The sequence below is a fragment of the Terrapene carolina genome, unplaced genomic scaffold (assembly GCF_002925995.2).
Source record: "Terrapene carolina triunguis isolate 2854851 unplaced genomic scaffold, T_m_triunguis-2.0 Scaffold662, whole genome shotgun sequence".
Classification (NCBI taxonomy): domain Eukaryota; kingdom Metazoa; phylum Chordata; order Testudines; family Emydidae; genus Terrapene; species Terrapene triunguis.
This window is the reverse complement of record NW_020665013.1, coordinates 2,277,940-2,294,646: the sequence shown is the minus strand read 5'-3', so window position 1 is coordinate 2,294,646 and position 16,707 is coordinate 2,277,940. Positions and strand designations below refer to the sequence as shown.

At 47.8% G+C, this 16,707-nt stretch overlaps 1 protein-coding gene across 2 annotated transcripts in view; it reads left to right on the top strand.

The window, feature by feature from the left end:
- LOC112118325 (excitatory amino acid transporter 4-like) overlaps nucleotides 1-16,707 on the top strand; it is a 64,863-nt gene that overhangs the window by 19,816 nt on the left and 28,340 nt on the right. For both annotated transcript variants that reach the window (XM_024216586.1, XM_029913477.1), the window contains 4 exons: nucleotides 1,935-2,072; nucleotides 3,520-3,724; nucleotides 12,494-12,536; nucleotides 13,937-14,280. In XM_024216586.1, coding sequence (XP_024072354.1) covers nucleotides 1,970-2,072; nucleotides 3,520-3,724; nucleotides 12,494-12,536; nucleotides 13,937-14,280 — 695 coding nt within the window. In that variant the 5' untranslated portion in view covers nucleotides 1,935-1,969. The remainder of the gene's footprint in view (nucleotides 1-1,934; nucleotides 2,073-3,519; nucleotides 3,725-12,493; nucleotides 12,537-13,936; nucleotides 14,281-16,707) is intronic.

Genomic DNA, 16,707 nt, shown 5'->3' with positions numbered 1-16,707 from the left:
AGTTGCAGTTATTCCAGAAAAAGGACATCTTTAGATCATTTCCCTTGGGGAACTGTATAGCTTTACTAGCTAAAAAGCCCTGTGCTGCTATAAGCTGTGCCTCCACTAAGTGGGTTTGCTGCTCCTGGGAAAGTGAGGATGATATGAGAGCCTCAGGCACAAGGTACTGCCTATGTGCAAAGCAGCATGGTTCCAGCACGCGGTGGCTCATAACAGCCAGCCTCAGAAGAGAACTACAGAAAGTGACACTAAACCTCCGCTGCACAAGGCTCTCTGAGAGCTTTACAGACAGTCAGTCCCTCAGGAAGCCTCCCAGCCCCAACAGGGTAAGTCTCCTTATCCCCACTGCCCAGAGGGGAAACTGAGGCAGGGAGCCGTCCTGTAACCCGCCTTAGGCCAGCCGCAGGACGTATGGTAGAATCTCCATCACTTGGATTCTTTAAATCAAGACTGGACGTCTTTTTCTAAAAGATCCACTCTAGCTCAACCATTTCAATTGGCTCGCTGCAGAATCATGGGCTGAAGTCTCTGGCCTGTGCGATGCAGGCAGTCAGATGGACTCTTCTAGCCTTGAAGTGTTTGCATGGGGGAGCTGCGTGGCTAGAAATACAACCCAGGAGTGCAGCAGGGAAGTTTAGAGCAGTGCTGTTCCCCCCCTTGCTAAGAGCTGGCTGGCTGGTGCACTCTCATGGTGTGGCTCCTGTTTACCAGACGGGGAGCTCACCATTTACATGAGCAGCATCCCCTGTAATAAGGGAGGGTCCCAGGAAGCCTTATCCTGGGGAAAGGGCCATTCTCCATGCCCGGCACATTCGTGCTCACTGAGGCAATGGCTAAAGGACAGGCCTCTCACAGGGGGCTGTGTTTAACCCTTTGATTGCACAGATTCATTCCCTCCCAAGTCAGCATCTCACCTCAGCCTGTAATTTAGATGTGGTGGCATCCCAGAGATCTGAACCCAACCAGGTGGCTCTGAGCTCTCAGTGCCCACTGCACAGGAGGAGCTGTGCCAACAGTGGTGCTAGCAAGCTATAGGGAGCGGAGGAGGAGGTGCCTCTCATCGCTGTAGCGTGATCCCTCTGGCTGCCAAGGCGCTGCACTCACAAGCTGAAAGGCAGCTCAGCTGAGGAAATGGGGAGGAAACTGGGGGAACCCTTCAAGCTTGAGAAGTGGTTTGGAGGGCTCTGCTCCCACAGGGGTGGGACACTCTGGTATTTGTTTTGTAACTCTCCTGGGGAAGGATCACCAGGTTTGGCACCCCAGCAGCATCAGGCTGCCGTGCTCATTGTTCCTAGGGACCCGGCTCCACCGTCATGTCTCCAAAGGGCTTGCACTGCTCGTGGTACTAACAGTATTTCGGCATCTCTGCTCTGAGGGACCAATTGGCCCTGTGCCCATTGCAGGAGGGGAAGGACAGTGGGGGAGGGCCCAGAGCCCACCATAGGCCCTATGTGCATGGTGGGGGATGGGTCTAGGAGGGAGGACCCTTAGCCTGCCATTGGCCTTGTGCACACTGGGGGCTTGGGGAGGACAGGGGTTAGCAGGGGAGGGCCCAGTGCCCGCCATAGGCCCTGTGTACATTGCATGTCTGCAGGGGCAGGAAGCACAGGGATGCCAGCCAACCCTCCGGGTTGTCCTGGCGTGTCCAGGAATTAAAGATCAATCTTTAATTAAAGATTAGGTCATGTGATGAAACCTCCAGGAATATGTCCAATCGAAATTGGCAGTCCTAGGGCAGCAGGGGAGGGCCCAGTGCCTGCCATAGGCTCGGGGTCCAGGAGGCAGCAGGGCCCGCTGTTGGGCTGGTGTGCATGAGGAAGGCAGCGGGGCAGGACCCAGGGCCCACATTGCAGGGGCTGTCGCTTTCAGCAGGATTTGGAGATATTGCTGGGGCAGACACCATCCTGTTTCCCTTCTTATCCCTTGTTTCTCAGGGATCATTTTGGCCTTTGCCCTCCGACCCTACAAGATGACCTATCGCCAGATCAAGTATTTCTCCTTCCCAGGAGAGCTGCTGATGCGGATGCTCCAGATGCTGGTTCTTCCCCTCATTGTCTCCAGCCTGGTCACGGGTGAGGGACCTTTCCTATGGCAAGTGGGATTGACTTGTCTGTCCCCTGGCTGCCTTGGTGTGGAGGTCAGGGGAGCAGGAAGTCTCGTGCCTTTCTGGGAAGGGTGAGGGGGAAGCATGATGGTCCTGCCAGCCCCCAGTGCTCAGGCACCATGATCCAGGCCCTGCAATCCTGAGACTTAAAGATGCACTGTGGGGCGGGGAGGGGCTGGAGGTATTCATTTGCCTTCAGGCGTTAGGAGGAAGTGCCCACCCCCAAAGTGTGTGTGAGCATTGCAAGGTCACAGTGCACCTGAGCTAGCCAGGCAAAACTGTGAGTTGCCCAATGGCTGCTTGGAGGGGGCTCCCTTTCCCCTCCGCTAACACAGCAGCCATTCCAGCACCCTCCAGCCCGCTCCCCATCACTGTCCTGGCTCCCTATCCTCCCTGCCCACCTGCTCTGCCTCATAATTCACATCCCCTCAAGGGCTCTCACAGGCTCCTGTCTCCAGACCCCCTCCCACCTTGACCAGCCCCCATCTTTCACTCCCTTCTCCTTTACCCTACCTCCTCCTTTTCCCTCTGTCACCCCATTTCTCTGCACTCCCCACAGTCTCCTCATGCTTCTCTTCAGTCTGCCTCATATGTCCCACAAAGTTTGCTTTCTGCCCCCACATTTCCCTACACACCCCAAAGCCTGCCTCCCACACCCCATATTCCTCTGCAGCCTCCAAAATCTGCCTCCCACACCCCCTGCACTCAACAAAGTCTGTCTCCTGCAACTTACATTCCCCTGCTCCCACTCAGTCTCCCTGCCCTTCTGCACCCACATCTTCCTGCACCCCAAACTCTGCCGCCTGCCCCCACAAATGCCTGCACCCCAAACCCTGCCTCCCATCCCCACATCCCCTGCCCCCCAAACCCTGCCTCCGACCCCCCACATCTCCCTGCAACCCTGCCTTCCACCCACACATCTCTCTGCACCTCAAATCTGCCTCCCACCCCCACATCCCCCTGCACCCCAAACCCTGCCTCTGACCCCCAATCTCCCTGCAACCCCACCTTCGACCCCCACATCCCCCTGCACCCCAAACCCTGCCTCCAAGCCCCCCACATCTCCCTGCAACCCAAACCCTGCCTTCGACCCCTCCCAAATCTCCCTGCAACCCTGCCTTCCACCCACACATCTCCCTGCACCCCAAACCTGCCTCCCACCCCCACATCTCCGGGCACCCCAAACGCTGCCTCCCAACCCCACATCTCCCTGATTCCTCCTCAGTGTACTATTCCCTTCTTCAATTCATATTCCCTTGCACTCCCACAGCCTTCTTCCACACCCCACATCGCCTTAGAGCCCCCAAAGTCTGCTTCCTGCATCCCACAGTCCCCTGCACCCCCAAAGTCTCCCTCCAGCCCCCCCCAATTGAAGAGGTAGACATTCTTGCTTTGTTCTGTGTGTGGCTGCCCAGGCATGGCCTCACTGGATGGCAAAGCCTCTGGGAAGATGGGGCTGCGGGCCGTAGTCTACTACATGGTGACCACCATCATAGCGGTCTTCATCGGCATCCTCATGGTGATCATCATCCATCCAGGCAAAGGGTCCAAGGACAAACTGCACCGGGAGGGCAAGATTGAGCAGGTGCAAACAACTGATGCCTTCATGGACCTGGTCAGGTGAGTGAACAAGCTGGTATGCGGTAAGAACATGCCCCTGTGATAAGGTAACCATCCTGCACTGAAAGCCATTCAAACCCCTGCACTTGGAGAACATGCTCTGAATAAGCTCTGAAAGGAGACCGAGGCGCTGTTTTTCAGAGTTCCCCGAGGGTGCTCGACCTCCCCTGCTCCACCCCAAGCCCTGCCCTCACTCCACTCCATCCCCCAAGGCCCCACCCCTGACCCACCTCTTCCAGTCCCGTTCCGCCTCCCGCCCTGCCTCTTCCCACCCCATTCTGCCCTCTCCCCCTGCCTCTTTCTGCTCCACTCCTCCCCTTCCCCCCAGCGCCTCCTGCACACTGCTGAACAGCTGATCACCAGTGGATAACATAAAACGAGCATCTGAGCAACAATATACGCACACCATCCATTGCAGAAAAACCTGAAGTGTTAGTCCTTGTCCTCCTCATCATACTCACCAGCATCATCATCACCAGTGGCCATCGTCCTGGCATCTCCCAAGGCAGGCAGGCTGGGATACAACTTTTATAACGGGTTATGCTGATGTCCCTATGCCTAACGCATGTTCAATAGGGGTTTCAGCCCCTTTTCTTATCTGTATTTCCTCACCTAATAATGCTGAGGTGCCCTTCTCCCATAAGTTAATAGGCCTTTTACCTCAAGTTCATTAGCATATACATCAATTAGTTACCATGACCTTCTGGTGGTCAGACATCTGCTGATGTTCCTAACTTAAAAATATCTAAAACTGATATCAACAGGCATCGTGTGGTCATCTATCAGCAGTTGGGTCATTACAGCATTCTATGGTGTGATATCTCATGATCTAGGGTTACTGCTGGTTAGCTATCAGAGGGGTAGCAGTGTTAGTCTGGATCTGTAAAAAGCAACAGAGTCCTGTGGCACATTTAAGACTAACAGATGTATTGGAGCATAAGATTTCGTGGGTGAATACCCACTTTGTCAGACGCATGCTGGTTAGCTGTTTATGTTAAGGCTTTTGGGGCCTTATCTCTTGATTAGTTTAGCTAAGCTATTGTCTTATAGGCCTTGAGGCTTGTAGGGTCATTGGATTACTGCCTTAATTTATGCCTATGCCTTACCTAAGCTTTGTCTACACTGGCAAGTGAAAGACAAACTTTTGTCGTCCAGAGGTGTTAAAAAGCACCCTCCCGAAAGACAAAAGTTTGGTTAACCGCTCCTTGGGGGTGGAAGTTTTTTGTCGGCAGGAGAGAACAGTGGCTACACTGCGCGTCTTTTAGCAGCACGGCTGTAGCGGCACAGCTGTGTCGCTAAAAGCTGTGTAGTGTAGACATAGCTTTAGCAAATACTTATACCTATAGGCTACAGCTCATATACAGTAAGAACATAAGAACGGCCACGGCCATACTGAGTCAGACCAATGGTCCATCTAGCCCAGACTTCTGTCTTCCAGCAGTGGCTGGTGCCAGATGCTTCAGAGGGAATGAACAGAACAGGGCAATTTATCAAGTGATTCATCCCCTGTTGTCCAGTCCCAGCTTCTGGAGTCAGGTATACGGGGGCACCCAGAGCATGGGGTTGCATCCTTGGCCATCTTAACTAACAGCCATTAATGGACCTATCCTCATGAATTCCTTTTTGAACCAAGTATCAGAGGGGTAGCCGTGTTAGTCTGGATCTGTAAAAAGCAACAGAGAGTCCTGTGGCACCTTTAAGACTAACAGATGTATTGGAGCATAAGCTTTCGTGGGTGAATACCCACATGCGTCTGACAAAGTTGCTTTTTTGAACCAAGTTATACATTTAACCTTCACAACATCCCCTGACAATGAGTCCCACAGATTGTCTGTTGTGTTATTTTATAGACCTCTATCATATCCCCCGTTAGTTGTTTCTTTTCCAAGCCGAACAATTCAAGTCTTTTTAATCTATTTAAACCATTCCATTCCCCCAATCATTTTTGTTGCTCTTCTCTGAACTTTTTCCAATTCTAATATATCTTTTTTGAGATGGGGCCACCAGGACTGCATGCAATATTCAAGGTGCGAGCATACCATGGATTTATATAGTGGCATTGTGATATTTTCTGTCTTATCCTCTCTCTCTTTCTTAATGGTTCCTAATATTATGTACCTTGAGCAGATGTGTTCAGAGAACTATCCACAGTGACTCCAAGATCTCTTTCTTGAGCGGTAACAGCTAATTTAGACCCCGTAGTTTTGTATATAATAGTTCCTAACATTCTGTTAGATATTTTGACTGCCAGTGCACACTGAGCAGATGTTTTCAGAGAACTATCCACAGTGACTCCAAAATCTCTTTCTTGTGTGGTAACAGCTAATTTAGACCCCATCATTTTATAATAGGGCTGTTGATTAATCGCAGTTAACTCACGCGATTAACTCAAAAAAATTAATTGCGATTTAAAAAATTAATCGTGATTAATTGCTGTTTTAATTGCACTGTTAAACAATAGAATACCAATTGAAATTTATTAACTATTTTTGGATGTTTTTCTACATTTTCAAATATCTTGATTTAAATTACAACACAGAATACAAAGTGTACAGTGTTCACATTATATTATAATTTTTATTACAAAGATTTGCTCAGTAAAAATGATAAACAAAAGAAATTGTATTTTTCAGTTCACCTCATACAAGTACCGTAATGCAATCTCTTTATTGTGAAAGTGCAATTTACAAATGTAGATTATTTTTGTTACATAACTGCACTCAAAAACAAAACAATGTAAAACTTTAGAGCCTACAAGTCATAGAATCAGAATCATAGAATATCAGGGCTGGAAGGGACCTCAGGAGGTCATCTAGTCCAACCCCCTGCTCAAAGCAGGACCAATCCCCAACAAGTCCACTCAGTCCTACTTCTTATTCAGCCAATCACTAAGTCAAACAAGTTTGTTTACATTTACAGGAGATAATGCTGCCAGCTTCTTATTTACAATGTCACCTGAAAGTGAGAACAGGCAATCGCATGGCATTCTTGTAGCGGACATTGCAAGGTATTTACGTGCTAGATATGCTAAACATTTGTATGCCCCTTCATGCTTCAGCTACCATGCCAGAGGACATGCTTCCGTGCTGATGACGCTCGTTTAAAAAATAATGCGTTAATTAAATTTTGACTGAACTCCTTGGGGGAGAATAGTATGTCTCCTGCTGTTTTACCCCCATTCTGCCGTATATTTCATATTATAGCAGTCTTGGATAATGTCCCAGCACATGTTGTTCATTTTAAAAACACTTTCACTGCAGATTTGACAAAACGCAAAGAAGGTACCAATGTGAGATTTCTAAAGATAGCTACAGCACTCGACCTAAAGTTTAAGAATCTGAAGTGCCATCCAAAATCTGAGAGGGATGAGGTGTAGAGCATGTTTTCAGAAGTCTTAAAAGAGCAACACTCTGATGCAGAAACTACAAAACACGAACCACCAAAAAAGAAAATCAACCTTCTGAGGTTGCATCTGACTCAGATGATGAAAGTGAACATGTGTTGATCTGCTCTGCTTTGGATTGTTATCGAGCAAAACCCGTCATCAGCATGGATACATGTCCTCTGGAATGGTAGCTGAAGCATCAAGGGACATATGAATCTTTAGCTCATCTGGCACATAAATATCTTGCAACGCCGTCTACAACAGTGCCATGAGAAGGCCTGATCTCACTTTCGGGTGACATTGTAAACAAGAAGCAGGCAGCATTATCTCCTGCAAATGTAAACAAATTTCTTTGTCTGAGCGATTGGCTGAACAAGAAGTAGAACTGAGTGGACTTGTAGGCGCTAAAGTTTTACATTCTTTTATTTTTTAATGCAGTTATTTTTTGTACATAATTCTACATTTGTAAGTTCAACTTTCATGATAAATAGATTGTACTACAGTACAGTATTAGGTGAATTGAAAAATACTATTTCTTTTGTTTTTTACACCACAAATATTTGTAATCAAAAATAAATATAAAGGGAGCACTGTACACTTTGTATTCTGTGTTGTAATTGAAATCAATATATTTGAAAATGTAGAAAACATCCACAAATATTTAAATAAATGATATTCTATTATTGTTTAACAGTGTGATTAATCACGCAATTAATCACGATTAATTTTTTTAATCACTTGACAGCTCTATTTTATATGTATAGTTGGGATTATGTTTTCCAAAGTGCATCACTTTGCATTTATCCACATTGAATTTCATCTGCCATTTTGTTCCACGGTCACCAGTTTAGTGAGATCCCTTTGTAATGCTTTGCAGTCAGCTTTGGACTTAACTATCTTGAGTAATTTTGTATTATCAGCAAACTTTGCCACCTCACTGTTTACCCCTTTATCCAGACCATATATGAATATGTTGAGCAGCACTAGTTCCAATACAGACCCTTGGGGGACCCTGCTATTTATTTCTCTCCACTGTGAAAAACTCACCATTTATGTCAGATTTGTGTCCATTAATTCTTTTACGTAGAGACTGTCCGGTTTGGCCAATGTACATGGCAGAGGGGCATTGCTGGCACATGATGGCATATATCACATTGGTAGATGTGCAGGTGAACGAGCCCCTGATGGCATGGCTGATGTGATTAGGTCCTATGATGATGTCACTTGAATAGATATGTGGACAGAGTTGGCATCGGGCTTTGTTGCAAGGATAGGTTCGTCACAGATCTTGGGAGACAGACCTGTCCTCGCTTACAGACAGCCCCCCAACCTGAAGCAAATACTCACCAGCAACCACACACCACTGAACAAAAACACTAACCCAGGAACCTATCCTTGCAACAAAGCCCGATGACAACTCTGTCACATATTTGACATCAGGAATCATAACATTCAAAAACCAGTAGGAGAACACTTCAACCTCTCTGGCCACTCAGTAACAGACCTAAAGGTGGCAATTTTGCAACAGAAAAGCTTCAAAAACAGACTCCAACGAGAAACTGCCGAACTTGAATTAATATGCAAATTAGACACTATCAATTTAGGCTTGAATAGAGACTGGGAATGGCTGAGCCATTACACACATTGAATCTATTTCCCCATGTTAAGTATTCTCACACCTCTTGTCAAACTGTCTGTAATGGACTATCTTGATTATCACTACAAAAGTTTTTTCTCTTAATTAATTAGCTTCTTAGAGTTGGTAGGACAACTCCCACCTTTTCATGTTCTCTGTATGTGTATATATATCTCCTCACTATATGTTCCAATCTATGCATCCGATGAAGTGGGCTGTAGCCCACGAAAGCTTATGCTCAAATAAATTTGTTAGTCTCTAAGGTGCCACAAGTACTCCTGTTCTTTTTGTCTTTTCCTAGTAACTTAGTCCCCTCCCCAAGAGGGGTATCCTCAGTGTGATGACATCATCTGGAAGGAGGGTCCCGAGTATGTGATTGTTTTCCTCCACTATAGTTTGATATTCTCCTTCCCCGAGACTTTCATCCTCCCCAACAGCACAGAGACTGCCAGATGGGGGCTGGGTCTGCTTTGCTGTGTCCCAAGAAGTCTGATCTATGTACCTCTCTGTCTCTGTCAGCTCCTCCAGTTCAGCCACTCTGGTCTCCAGAGCCTGTAAGCAGTCTCTGAGGGCCAAGAACTGCTTGCACTGCATGCACACATACACCACCTGCCCATTGGGAGAGGGATAGCTCAGTGGTTTGAGCATTGGCCTGTTAAACCCAGGGTTGTGAGTTCAATCGTCAAGGGGGCCATTTAGGGAACTGGGGTAAATATCTATCTGGGGATTTATCCTGCTTTGAGCAGGGGGTGGGACTAGATGACCTCCTGAGGTCCCTTCCAACCCTGATATTCTATGATTATGCGGGGTGCATCTGATAGCCCACTCTGCTGCTGGACTTCTGCCTGTGTTCTTTTTACTCTGGCTGGGGCTTTTTGTTTGTTTGTTCCATATGTGAGTGTGTATGAAAGGCTCTCTATAGAAAGCTGGAGTTTCTGTTCCGATACACGGAAGGAGGGGGAAATCCCTAGTCATGAGGCTGAGCAGTTTCCCTATCATGGGTCAGCATATTTCAGCAGAACATGGGGAGGTGTCTCCAGGATACTGCAGGGTTCGATCCTAAGACTGGAGTGATGGTTACAGGGTGAGCTGCAGTTTACATCACTTTGCAGTCCCTATCGAGTGAAATCCTCGTCTCCTGCCAGGCTGGAACCCTGCTATTCCACCATTCTGGGGCTGGCTCTCTGGCTGTGTAGCCCACCACCAATTTCTCCACCATGAAAACACAACAGGCTTGGCTAAATTTGGCACCTGCAAGAAAACTTCCCTCTGGGAGCCTGAGACCCACAGTAGATTAAAGTGACCCAAAAACAGCCTTCAAAACCAATGTACTGTTAATTCACCCAAAGGCATATAGCAAGCAGAGAAAAGGGTTACCACAGCTAAAGTCTATACACATCTGGGCTCAGCTAAACTTTATCCTCTCTTTGCAAGTTTGGAGAGACAGACAGCCCCCGCACCATTCTCTTAGCATCTTACCCACTCACCCCCCTTCTTCCTTGCTAGGCAGGGGTCTTCATTGGTTCAGTATCCCTTTGATCATAGGCTCTGGCCTGGGGAAAATAAATCTATTAACCTGGCTGGAGCTAGGTAGGTGACATTTCCCAATTAATAGCTCCCCTACTGGTCTCTGAAGGACCCTTGATATTCTCTCTGAAGATATTCGCTCTGTCATCTTCTCATTTCATGTTTGTTCTCCCTAACAGCCTCCTTTGATTTAATGCTGTTTCGGCAGATAGAATAATATCAAACAGGTAAACTGAGGTGCATATCGTATTCATAAAAATAATACAGATATGTCCCTCGTTCTCCTTGTCCAGTCATATTGAATCTCTTTAATCATGCTTGGGAAGAGAATAAAGAGCTTCTCACAAAATACCCTGAGGCTTTGAAATCCTCCCTGGGAAGAGCTGCAAATAGTAGGGGTGAGAGAAACAATGCAAAGGGGGGATTGAAAATAGGGTCAGCAACTAGATCTCTCTGAAATATGCCTGGGGAAAAATAATCTGAGGAAGCCCCTTTTCCACCACAGACACAGGGACACTTGGGAAGCAGGAGCTGCTGAGAAAAACTAGGGCCTTACTCTCCCCTGCCCTGTACTTTGTGCAGTCTTTACACCAATGCAAGGTAGAAACGTAGGACTGGAAAGGACCGCGAGAGGCCCCCTGCACTCATGGCAGGACTGAGTATTATCTAGACTAGGGGTTCTCAAACTGGGGGTCGGGTGGTTATTATATGGGGGTCGTGAGCTGTCAGTCTGCACCCCAACCCCCACTTTGCATCCAGCATTTATAATGGTGTTAAATTTATAAAAAAGTGTTTTTAATTTATAAGGGGGGTTGCACTCAGAGGCTTGCTATGTGAAAGGGGTCACCAGTACATAAGTTTTGAGAACCACTGATCTAGACCATCCGTGACAGGTGTTTGTCCAACCTGCTCTTAAAAATCTCCAATGATGGAGATTCCACAACCTCCCTGGGCAATTTATTCCAGTGTTTAACCACCCTGACAGGAAGATTTTTCTAATGTCCAACCTAAACCATCCTTGCTGCAATTTAAGCCCATTGCTTCCTGCCCTAGCCTCAGAAGCTAAGCAGAACAATTTTTAGTAGCCGTAAAGTCCTATTCTGATGTGGTAGAAATTTACACCCACTTCACACTCACTTTGCCCTGGTGTAAATGGCTATACAAGGCACAGACACTCAAGAAACCAGCCAATAGGCTTAGAGCTGACAGCGAATTAGACATGAATTTGCACTAAGACGTGGCTACAAAAAGCCCAGTGCAGTTTGATGCTGTATGATACAATGGCATCATGTCTCTGTGCATGGAAATTGTAGTGCCTTTCTCGATGGCTCCGGTGTGATGCACCTGGAATGTTGCCTTCAGTTCGGTGCATCTTGCTATCAGAAAGGCAGTGATGAAATGGAGGGAGTTCAGGTGGGCTGGTTGGAACCCCAAATTCCCATTCCACAGGAAATTCAAATTTTTTTAAAAAATTGTTCCACATTGGAATGAAAACTCACAATTCTGACATTTTCCATGGAGCAGGATGAGTCCAGAATTTTCGTTTTAAAAAATTGAAATGACATTCTGTGTCAACTTTTTCTAAACAAAATTAATGAGACTCCCTGAACTGTCTGTAGCTCTGTCTGCCTGCTGGGGGAGAGTGGGGGCCACTGAGAAGCCAGGAGCTTGTAAGTGATTGATGAGCTAGAGAAAGGCACCATTTGGGCTGAATATTGGGGGTGGGACAGTGAGATGTATCAAGCAGGGGAACTCATCTTGCAGGAAGCAGTGAAAGCTGCACAGCTTGGGACACTTAAAATTGGACTGTGCCGGAGAATGGAGATGGAGAGGATGGTCTGGTCTTTTCCTTCTCTAACTTTGATGATCCTAGGACCCTATCCATAGCTGCATAAAACCTAGCTCACACAGACCAGTGTCCCAGGGCCACGTGCTGCCACTTGGGAGCACAGCCACGTTTAAATGTTTCAAGAAGTAGAACTGAGTGGACTTGTAGGCTCTAAAGTTTTACATTCTTTTATTTTTGGGACTAGAGTGCTTTCTTGCTTGGCAGCATCTGGAAGGGCGCTGAATAACCTGTAAGAAGACTCAGTGCTATTGGCATTGAGCTCTTACTAACCTTGACTCTAGCCAGCGCTTAACCTTGAGTATCAGGCAATGGGCCTGCTCACCTGGCTCTCAGCCAGATGGCAGCGTAACCTCCTTTTTTTATCTGCTGCAGGAACATGTTCCCGCCGAACCTAGTAGAAGCCTGCTTCAAACAGGTACGGACACCGGTTCCCCATGCCTGCTTCTTTCTGCCCATCACTCTGATTGTCCTTTATGCCTGTGCAGAACAGGCTGCACTCTGAACTGCCCCTTTGTGGAGATGCAGCCCCAGGAATGGGTTTAGGCCACCTTTGCACCTCCCAGAGTGCGCTGCTCCAACAACCACTGCAGCCACCAGTATAAATTAGAGCAGCTCTCAGGCAGCCTTGCCCAGTTGTCTATAGATTGGTCAGCAGCCGGAATTGCTGGAGCACAGACTGGTCTGGCCCTACCCTTCCTGCTCTTGGCTTGCTCCGCTCAGAGGCCTGCCAGGGGGCAGTGTGGGGCCTTATACGCCAGCCCTGTGCTGCCTGTGAACAAGGGGAAGTCCCTCAGGGCTGTTCCCCCGCACCTTTATAGTACCTGTGCACTCAGGAGCAGTATGAAAGGCCCATAGCAGGAGCCCGAATATCTGGCCCAACGGTGTCAGTTGGATGTAAAATGACACCAAATGGAATTCCCCACTCACAGTGCTAGCCATTGCACCATCCCCTGCTGAGCTGTAGAAGAAACTTCTTTCCCTGAGTGTAAGTAGCACAGCATCTAGGTCACTTGGTAAGCTGGTCCCATTCAAACAGTATGTGTTTTAATACAGCCAAATGCAAAGTCAGACATCTAGGAACAAGGAATGCAGGCCACGCCTACAGAATGGGGGGCCGGATCCTGTATCCAGTGACTCTGGAAAGGATCTAGGGGTCATAGTGGACAAGCCATGGAACACAAGCTCTCAGTGTAATGCTGTGGCAGGAAGAGCTAATGCGACCCTTGGATGGATAAAGAGGGGTGCAGTGAATAGGAGTTGGGAGATGTTTCTACCTGTGTAAACAGCAGTATTGAGACTTGCCCTGGAATGCTGTGCCCAGGTCTGGGATCCACATTTTTAAAAGGATGTTTTAAAAATTGAGAGGGTGCAGAAAAAATCCATGCAAATCATTTGAGGCTTGGAGAAAATGCCTGACAGTGAGAGACTTAAAGAGTTCGATCAGCTACCCAGGGAAAAGGTGGATTCTCATCTCTTGATGTCTTCAGATCCAGACCGGAATCTTTCTGGAAATTCTGCATTGGCTAAACCCAAGTTATTGGGCTCAACAGGGGGAACTGGGTGAAAGGTAAGGGCCTGTGCTATACAGGAGGTCGGGCCTGATGATCTAATGGTCCCTTATAGCCTTACACTCTATGATCTAGACGTCTATGAATCCTTGCATTGAGCCAGGTAATTAGACAGGCCCAAACAGTTGTCAGCCAAGTCACTGGGAGTTCAGGCTCAGGCCCTTTATGCTGCTCAGCAGCTGTGGAGAAGTGCAGGGTTATCGTACAGAGGCTTGTGGGCACAGCTGATAATAGTGTATCATTTCAGTACAAGACGCAGTACAGCACCAGGGTCTTCACCAGAACCATCCTCCACAGCAGCAATGTCACAGCAGGGACCACTGCCAACTCACAGGCTTCCATGCCCGAGAATGTCACCGGCACCCTGGAGAACGTCACACGCACCCTTAGGAGCCTGCAGGAAGTGCTGAGCTTTGAGGAAACCATCCCCATACCTGGCTCGGCCAATGGGGTGAATGCGCTGGGCCTGGTGGTGTTCTCCGTGTGCTTTGGCCTGGTGATTGGCAGCATGAAGCAGAAGGGACGGGCCCTGCAGGAGTTCTTCAACTGCCTCAACGAAGCTATCATGAGGCTGGTGGCCATTATCATCTGGTGAGGAGCAGGATGGGTGGGGCAAGGAGACCTGATGAGAGATGGGGGTAATTTTAAAGGTGACATGCATGGGGAAAACAAATGTGTGTGGGCCCCATTTTGCTCCTTAGTGCTGGAGGGAGAAGCCTGGATGGGATTTTCATTCACAAGCGTGTGTTGGGTTTTGTTTGTTGTTTTTATCATAGATATATCAGGGAGGCCAGGACATGACTTCCTTGTTGTTGCTTGAGGCCTCCTTGGAGGACTAGAGAACTGGAGTGGGGGGTCACTAAGCCGTTACCTAAAGGGGCAGGCTGTGAGTGTGGCACACACAGAGATTTCCTCCCAGCTGTTTTCCAGGAGCTTTAGTTAATGTTGAATGGTGTTGGGCCAAGTACCAAATCCTGTGGAACCCCACTAGAAACATCCCCATTCAGTGAATCCCCACTGACAATTACTTTTTGAATCTGTCCATTTTTTAATCAATTGAACATGTGCTCTGTTGAGATTGTATAGTGCTAATTTTTAATTAAAAGATCATGTGGTACTAACTCAAATGTCTTACCAAAGTTTAAGTATATTATATCTATGCAGTTATTTTTATCAACCAACCTTGTAATCACTTCAAAGAATGAAATCAGTTTTGTTTGACAAGAGGTATTTTCCATAAAACTATGTTGACTGGAATTAATTGTATTCCTATTCTTGGATTCTTTGTTGATTGAATCCTGTATCGGTTTGTCCATTATTTTGCCTTCACGTAAGGCTAACTGGCCTATAGTTACCCAGGTCATCCCACTTGCCTTTTTTGAATATTGGCATAGCATTAGCACTCTTCCAGTGATCTGGAATTGTCCTGGTTTTCCAAAATGTATTAAAAATTAACATCAGCAGGCCAGAAATATCCTCAGCCAGCTCTTTAAGCACTCTTGGGTGCAAGTTAACTGGGCCTGCTAATTTAAAAATATTTATCCCTGGTAGATATTAACATCCTCCTAATTTACTAATCAGGTTGAAAGCACTTCATCATCCCTATGTGATACGAGTACATCATCCTGCCTCTTTCCAAATACAAAATAGAAATACTTATTGAACCGGGGCAGTGGAACAATGGGTGTAGGGGACTAGTGCTCCCTCAAGGGAAATATTTTGGGGGGGGGCTTATGTATGTTTCTGTCCCTCCCAATGTTTCCCTCCACAATATCTCATGGAAATGACAGTGGGATTGGGAGGAGGGGCTGGAACATCCTATGAGATCAGGTCGGCCACGAGGAGCAGGTAGGAACACCAGTCCTGTGCCTGCCTTCCAGCCACCGTGGGTCCTGGTGGAGACACTTGGCCCAGAGAGGGACAGGAACATATGTGCCAGCTCTCAGAGTAGAGTGAGGGATGGGAGGAGCACAGGGCACTGGGCACCAGCTGCCAAGGAACTGCTGTAGGAATGCCAGTAGGAACTGCTGGGACACCCTTTCCCAGCCTGTTGCCAGCTGCCCCTCTCCCATCCCTCCCCGCACCAATTCTCAGTAGCTCAACCTCGCTCCCCCTCCTATCCATCTGCTGCTTGCCCATTCACAGCAAGCTTCCGTACTGAACCCTTCTGCCTTTGTGCATCATTAACATGTTTACCATGTCCATCTAGTAATGGGCCTATACCATTACTTGGAGTGATTTTTTACCTAATATACTTAAATTTCTTCTTAACATAAGAACAGCAATACTAGGTCAGACCAATGGTCCATCTAGCCCTGGATCCTGTCTTCTGACTGTGGCCAATGTCAGATGCTTCAAAGGGAAGGACCAGAACAGAGCCTTATTGAGTGATCCATTCCCTGTCGTCCAGTCCCAGCTTCTGGCAGTCAGAGGCTTAGCGACACTCAGGGTATGTCTACACTACGAGAGTAGTTCGATTTCACTTAAATCGAATATGTGGAATCGATATTGCAAAGTCGAACGTGTGTGTCCACACTAAGGACAGTAATTCGACTTTGTGAGTCCACACTAACGGGGAAAGCGTCGACATTGGAAGCGGTGCACTGTGGGCAGCTATCCCACAGTTCCCGCAGTCCCCGCTGCCCATTGGAATTCTGGGTCGAGCCACCAATGCCTTCTGGTAAAAAAATGTGTCGAGGGTGCTTTTGGGTAACTGTCGTCATCCGTCCGTCACAACCGCCCTCCCTCCCTCCCTGAAAGCGCCGGCGGGAAATCAGTTCGCGCACTTTTCTGGTCAGTGACAGCGCGGACGCCACAGCACTGCGAGCATGGAGCCTGCTGTGACCATCGCTGCAGTTGTGGCTGTTGTCAACGCCTCGCAGCTTATCATCCACCTTTCCCAGAGGCAGATGCAGATAAATCAGGCGAGGAGGCTACGGCACCGCGGTGAGGGCCTGAAGTCTGAGAGTAGCACAGGCCTGTCAGAAAGCACGGGACCCAGCGCCGAGGACATCACGG